Raw genomic sequence first — 7,791 nt, forward strand, 5'->3', positions numbered from 1 at the left:
AAAATGTCGAAAATTAGCGAGAGCGGAGTCAAGCTACACAGCGTCGAGGGCAGAACACAATGGCAGCTTTCTGTCAGAGAGAGACTTCAAAGAGCCACTGAGTGACTACTCTGAGTCAGACTTTGTTGTAGATCACTGAGGAAATTCACAGATGTTTTCTCATACGAGACACCATTACAGAGGCTCTCGTAGCCGGTAGCCCCGAGCATTTCTCTCCCTCTCAATCTCTTCTGCGAGACAGATGTGGAAGCCCGTCTTTCTTCTTTTCGTTCTTGATTTTCTTCTGCTGTCTGTCCAGAGCACTTGAAAAGTTAGACGTCGGCTCTGACCTGTCCAAAAAAGAAGCCCTAACATAAAACTTACTGTTGATGAACACTCAAAACTTTTTTACTATACTTCAATGTTTTGATTTCCCATTTAATGTGTGTGATCACCTTTCCGTTTCTTCTTTTACAGATCGCCGCCTTCAACCACCACTAAATCTGCTGTACATATATAATGAGGAAAGATATTTTAAGTCTGCATTATTTTCTCAGTTTTTATATATGCATTTAATATCAATGACAGATATGTTTTATCAGTTTTATTTTAAAGATACAATGAGATGTGTTACTTGTAAATCTCAGTGGCAGTCTTTTGAACTTTTTAAAAATGATCTGTTGCCAAACAACATGATTTGATGAGTGAAGGAAGAGATTTCTTTTTTTATCGTGATATTTTGAGACTTTGTTCATTTATAATGCATTTCAGAAATATGAATCTAATACATTTCCCTACTCGAAAACAACTGCCTGGTTTTAGCTGGTGTAGCAAGCTGGTCTAGATGTCACTGTTTAAGCTGGACTTAACTGGTCAGACTGGAAGACCCACCAGCTTGACAAGCTTTGTAAGGCTGGGAGGACCAGCTTAAACCAGCTACCGTCACATTTTTTTAGTACGGTTGTCTGCATCATCTTGTGTTTTGCAGTTCAAAAATTAATCAGCTGTCCTTTATAGAAGAAAAGCAGGACAAGCACTTTTGTTGTAACAGTTTAAGACAGATCTGAACCCTATACATCACTATTACATTGACATTATAAAATTCATCAGCCTGATAATAGAGTTAAGAAAATGTGGCAAATGGTGCATTCATGTTTGTGAGTTTGTGTGATGTTTGTTACTTTTCCTCATCTTTTATCAGCTGTTTTGTACTCTGTATAATAAATAAAAATGTGTTTGCTCATCGGTGATGCTTCTCACTACTTAAACTGCCTTGCATAAAATGTTGCGGTTAATTAATTAACATTATTTAATTTATTAAATTAACATTAATTTTATGGACTTTTCTGGGACAATCAAATGGATTTCATTCTTTATCAAATATAATTTTCCTGTCCTGCAACTTGCACATTTATAATAGCGTGCACATTATAATTCTAGATGGCATTTTACAAAATACAACTTGCATTCCTTTGTGGACTGCAGGAAAATCTAGTTGTCCTCTTGTCCCAGTGGGATTCCCCCCTCTCTCCCCCCACTACTGTGTGCAAAGCAGGAGAAACCTTAATCCCATCAAAGGGACTGATTTACTTCAATATCAACCACTCCAAACTGCTCGAAAGGGACAGTTTAAAGGGTCATAGATTAGAGACATGTCTCCGTGGGGGTTTGCTTGTACACATTTTCTTTAGTGTCTTTTTATGCATTCTGTAACCCGCAAAATAACTCTTATTAAACAACACTTTACACCACTTTTCATTTTGTGATTCTTACTCTTTGATGGCTGTAATATCTGTTGAGATGTCACGTGTGCTGGAGATCGGGTTGACTGGTTGAGGGTGGAGCAGTGGGAGGAGAGATGGAAAATGTTCAGACTTTCTCAAAGATTGGATCTCCTCCTCTTTCCAGCCTCTAACTGTGCATAACAGGACTAAATACATCATCATCAGCAGCATGTCACTTTCACACCTTGATGGGTTGAGTTAAAGATGTTGTGGGATTGTTCCTTCTCAAGAGATTTGTTTATCGTACTGTAAAATACCAGACACAAATGTGTTGTTTTTTGAATAACAAGCTGCAAGTTTTACAGATTGTTCCAGCAGTTTCATTGATCTCCATGGGAAATAACTGTGCGCTTTGATTTGTTAAAAACCCTTTGTTAGGAGGTTTGTTGTGTTGCCATTAGTCCTCTTGACTGTGTAAAGTTAAAGAAAAGTTAGTATCACTTCACAACAAGGTTGTATTTGTTAACAATTAGTTAATGCATTAGCTAACAATGAACAATACCTCTACATCATTTGTTAATTAAAAAACTGTTAACATGAGTGCAGCATGAACTAAGATGAATAACTGCATTGACATTAAAAACTAACATTAACAAGAATTAATACATACTGAAAAACTTTTTTATTTGTTGTCTTGATTTGTGTAAATCAGTAGATAAATGATTTGTATGATCTTGGCCATGAATTGATGTGATTGTTTTGAATAAATGTGATTTCCGATTCTTGAGAGGCAAAGTGCGCGAGTTAATTTTACACCGAGTCAAAAGCCTTTTCTTCCTCGTGAAGTTATCACACAAGACTGTAAACGAGATCTCTCTGGAGATAACACACAGTCGCATTGTCGCACAACAAATCCTTCATTACAGAAAGGGGGATCGGGTGACTCCGGCATCCAGTAGCTGGGGTCTCCAGGCGACGAGGGGGTCTTTGATCAAGAAAATCCAATTATTTGTGTATATACATTTCCCACATAGTGATTACTTCATTAATTGTCCCGCCTTTATCCCCACCCGTCCCATCCCCCTCCTAATAATCAGCCCTTTTATCCAGACCAACAAACACACCATAGGAGCTTTGTGTGGATTCAGAGGATTTGCTTCCCCCTCTCAAAGAGCCGCTCTTCTTTGATGATTGGGCAGCGGCGAACTTCAAAGTCATAAATCTCACTCCTGACTGGCTGGCGGCCCACCAAAGTCCTTATCAAATCCTAAGAAGTGATCCTTCACTCTCTCAGATAGTTGGAGGATAGCTGGAGGAGAGGAAGCGCTTTTCCATGTGAACGTCGTGTTTCTGCGCGCACTCGCTTGGGTTTGTTTGAATTGGGAAGCTTGAGGAACTCGAGGAAGTGTTGCCATGGCAGCTGTGGCTGTGCTGAGGAACGAAACACTACAGGCTTTTCTTCAGGTTCGTGAAAACTTTGAGATGTTATTGGAAATGCTTTGTCGCTGATAGTGTACATAAACGGTGCTTGTTTTAAAAGTAAACATGTGCATGGAAGGAGAGATCCTCACGTTTTGCAAGTTATTTGGACATTTCCACTTTATTTCATCACATAAATCTCAAATTAACTACTGGTGTGTTTTTATTTTGTTTACGTTACTAATGCATTGTCAGTGCGCAATTCGCGCGCATTCTAAAGTTGTTTCGCAAAAGTTCGATATTCTAGTTTTGGAAGTAAGAAAAATCAAAAAAGTAAGTTGTCAAAACTTTTACGAAGTGACGTATGGGTGTTTAACCGTCGTGTTTTTCTTTGATCCAGGATCGCACTCCAAATTCCTCACCGGAAAACAGCAAACATTCACCTTTGGCTCTTTTGGCGGCGACGTGTAACCGGATCGGTCACCATCACGGATCCAGTCACACGGACTTTATTCAAGTACCCTACGAGAGCACACTAGGGTCCCCCTCGCGGATTTTCCATCCGTGGACTAACGAGACAAATCCCCCGTCCGCGCTTTCCAGCAATTCCTCATTCGGACTATCCTCGAAATCCCACCTGCAGGGTTCCTACACCTCCCACCATGAGCTCCCGTTGACCCCTCCGGCCGACCCCACGTATCCGTACGATTTCTCTCCCGTCAAGATGTTGCCGTGCTCCATGCAGTCGTTACAGTCGTCGTGCCCACCCACGTACGTCCCCGCTGTTACATACGCAGCCCCGACCCCGATCCCACCCGCGATGTCCGGGTTCGTGACGGGACACTCGGGCCTGGTCCATCAGCAGCAGAGGCAGCTGTCTCCAAACCCGGGGGACGATATACCGTGGTGGAGCCTTCAGCAAGGCAACCACGTGAGCCACCCGTCAACTCTCGGTCACCATCGCTTCCCCATCCAACGGGGTTTGGTGCTGGGACACACGGATTTTGCGCAGTACCAGACGCAAATAGCAGCGCTTCTCCACACCAAATCACCATTGGCAACTGCCCGGCGATGCCGGAGATGCCGATGCCCTAACTGTCAATCATCGAGCTCCAGCGACGAGCCCGGGAAAAAGAAACAGCACATCTGTCACATTCCCGGATGCGGGAAAGTGTACGGCAAGACCTCGCACCTGAAGGCGCACCTGCGCTGGCACTCGGGCGAGAGACCTTTCGTGTGTAACTGGCTCTTCTGTGGGAAAAGTTTCACGAGATCTGACGAGTTACAGAGGCATCTGAGGACTCACACCGGAGAAAAACGCTTCGTGTGTCCGGACTGCTGTAAAAGGTTTATGAGGAGCGATCATTTGGCCAAACATGTCAAGACGCACCAGAATAAGAAGAGCAAAAGTCACGAAAAGACTCCCGACTATGTGAAAAGAGAAGACTTGAGACCTGTGTAGTTGACTCGGATTGCTATAGACTAGTGCAATAAAAGATCCTGACAAACTTCAGGATAGTTATGAAGTAAAATGTTTATTTTTTGATTCACGAGACTCACTTACTGGACTGGGAGCCTTTTTGGACTTGTAAATATAATTTTCAAGTCGTTCTCACTTCCTAAAGGAACCCTGGAAGATGTTTTATATCCACGAGCTACCCAAAACATTAACAAGTTTTGACTTGTGTTAAGATCTCTGTCTTCGGTGGAAGATTTCTTTATCCTGTAAATATATTGATAGCTTTTGTTGAATGAAAGTGTCAGTTTTCGCTCCTTGTGGGGTGTCTAGCATGCTATTAAAAACCATCTGTTAAACCTACAAAGTAATGTGTGAAAATAAACAATATGACTTGTACGTCCCATTTCAACAAAGTGGTGAGGTAAAATTATTAAAACTTGTAAAAAAAATTAAATAGTTTATTTTTTAAAGAGATAAAGCACAAGTCATGTGTCAAAGGTGAAAAAAGTTTTATAGTATAGGGTAAACTGTTTAAAGAGAAGGATTAAAACACTGTGACTTTCATCTTTTTTAGGTATCAGTAACTTGTAGCGTTATGAGTTATAATCTTTACATTATTTCATTCAAAAAGCAAAGTCAGTCAAAATTACAATAAAGCAAAAAGTTGAATTATCTAATATCATTTTGAATTGTTTTTGACTGCATCACATTAGTGTGAATAAAATTAATGAATTTTTCTGTTTGTTTTTTAACTAAGTTAACTAAATTACAAACAACCATTCTAAACCTAACCTACTCAGTACTTACTACTGTAACAAATACATGAAAATAAAGTGTAACCCAACAATGGCTTTTAAATCAGCTGCATCTAAATACAACTTAAGTCTAAAAGTATTTCATCGTTTTATTTCTATGTGAATTTAGATTTTTTTACTGATTTCAGAATTTTGCAGCTGATTTCAAATTGAATCAGTATGAATCTTAGTGTGTGTTTAGATTAAATGTTTCACTCAGATTAAAGACAAAGTGATGGTTAGTTCATCCTTAATGACATCATTCTGACTTCTTCAGTGTTTTGTATTTTGGGATCAAAGCAAGACAAAGTGTTGCAGATACCCACAACCATGAATTTGTGTGGTAAAGTGAATGTTTTGCGTTTGGAATTAACATTATGTCAGATAACAATAGTTGAAGGAGTTTGTATTAGTGATGTTTCTTGGCAAGAAAATGTGTTCAGTCCTTGAACCTTATATGAAGTTTCATCTGCAATAGCGCCTCTCTTAGTAAATAACTGCTTCCTAATGTTTGTGCTCATGTATTTTGATCTTAACATCAGCATCTTAATGCTCTTGTGTAGGAATTTCTAAATCTAATCTAAATTTAACACATAGTGCTTCTGCTTTGTATTTTTAAATTGGAATATAAATTGTAGTTTATTTGGAAAAAATACTGGCATTAATTTAATACAAATTCGGTAATACTTTACCATAAGGTTCATTAGTTAACATTAGTTAGCTATATTAGTTAACATGAACTAATAATGAACTGCACTTATACAGCATTTATTAATCTTTGTTAATGTTAATTTCAACAATTACTAATAATTTATTATAATCTTGTTAACATTAGTTAATGGACTCTGAACTAACATGAACAAACAATTAAAGCTTAAATTTTTATTAACTAACATTAACAAAGATGAATAAATACTGTAACAAATGTATTGCTCATGGTTTGTTCAAGTTAGTTAATACATTAACTAATGTTAACTAATGAACCTTATTGTAAAGTGTTACCACAAATTCTTTAGTCATCTGTTAAATAAAAAGATTTTTAATGAAACTCTATATGCCCGTGATGGACTGGCCACCTGCACCGATGTGTTTCCCTGCTTCAGCCTGAGATAGATGTGTTTTAATACTGATAGTGCTCTACATGTTTAGAATTTTCAGATGTCTTTGACGTCATTTTGCCTTTTTTTAGAGGGGGCTTTTCCTCTTTAAACCACATCAAGCAGTGGTTAGAAAGTTGGGCTTGTAACCTGAGAGTTGCTTGTTCGAGTCTCACGGCCAGCAGGTTCCGACGGTGGTCTTGAGCAAGGCACCTTAAACCCTAATTGCTCCCTGGGCTGCCCACTGCTCTGGATGTGTGTGTGTTCATGGGTTAAATGCATAAGTCACATTTCGAGAATGCGTTGCATACTTGACAAGTGTTAACTTTCAATTAGTTTTTCTCCAAACTTTCAAATCATCTATAAAATGTTTGTCTTTACATATTTCAGTCTTTCATATCAACAATAACATGAAAATAACTGAGCATTTATATTTTATGTATTCAATCGTATTCAACATATCAGTGGTTGAAACAGTAGGTTATATACGGGATCACTTGACAGAAATTATCCCACAATCTTAAAAAAAATATTTTGAAACTAAATATTTTAAAACTAAATGTTTAAAAAAAGTTTCTTTCAATACAAATCAACATTTTTATTTGTTTGTTTGTTTGTATGTTTGTTTTTGCATAGGTTAAAAACCTCTAATACTGTTTAAATGCATCCCAGAGTCACATCTCATAAAGCTGGTTGATAAAATTTCAAGAGATCAATTTTTGCAAAAATATAAATGATTTATTTATTTATTATTTATTTTTATTCCATTTGTGTTGCAGTCAAAACCTAAAATGTAATATCTGCAGAATGTATTTATTACCAATATACTGAATCATCTGTTTATATTTCAGAAAAATATCAGTCTATACTCATGTTTACTATTTTAAATAAGGAAAACATGCATGCGTTATGAATGTGACAAAAAAGGAAGTTTTTGGGAGACAACATACTTTGAAGGAATCCTGTGAATTAAAAGCACAATCCAGAAGCAATAATACCCAACAAATGGAGAAGGGACGGATCTTCAAAGAACATTTAGCATTTATTTTAATTTAATTTTTGTGTGCGCATTTATGAAGAAGAAACAGAGTTATGGACGTGACATTTTTTCATTTGCAGTTAGCCTACTTATCTATGAAAAAAATGCTTTAAAAACTTTAACAGAGACTCAGGATGAGTTTTAAACCACCACATTTTTTTATCTGAGATATCTGTATGGTTAAAAACTTTACTTTTCATAATAAAGTTGACATTTGCATGGAACTGCCCACATATGTCATATTCATATATTTGATACCTATAAACAGGTAGTTTTACTT

At 37.5% G+C, this 7,791-nt stretch overlaps 2 protein-coding genes across 9 annotated transcripts in view; both read left to right on the forward strand.

Annotated features, from left to right (window-relative positions):
• Positions 1-1,396, forward strand: part of myo3b (myosin IIIB) — a 190,159-nt gene extending 188,763 nt beyond the window's left edge. For all 8 annotated transcript variants that reach the window (XM_073854841.1, XM_073854840.1, XM_073854843.1 and 5 more), the window contains one exon: positions 457-1,396. The gene's annotated coding sequence lies outside the window, so the exon portion shown is untranslated. The remainder of the gene's footprint in view (positions 1-456) is intronic.
• Positions 1,397-2,381: 985 nt separating this feature from the next.
• sp5a (Sp5 transcription factor a) lies at positions 2,382-4,994 on the forward strand. Its single transcript, XM_055215544.2, has 2 exons — positions 2,382-3,167; positions 3,523-4,994. The coding sequence occupies exons 1-2, from the start codon at positions 3,117-3,119 to the stop codon at positions 4,582-4,584; spliced, it is 1,113 nt and encodes a 370-aa protein (XP_055071519.1). The 5' UTR covers positions 2,382-3,116; the 3' UTR covers positions 4,585-4,994.
• Positions 4,995-7,791: the final 2,797 nt, after the last annotated feature.

This window comes from Misgurnus anguillicaudatus, chromosome 17, assembly GCF_027580225.2.
Source record: "Misgurnus anguillicaudatus chromosome 17, ASM2758022v2, whole genome shotgun sequence".
NCBI classification, from domain to species: domain Eukaryota; kingdom Metazoa; phylum Chordata; class Actinopteri; order Cypriniformes; family Cobitidae; genus Misgurnus; species Misgurnus anguillicaudatus.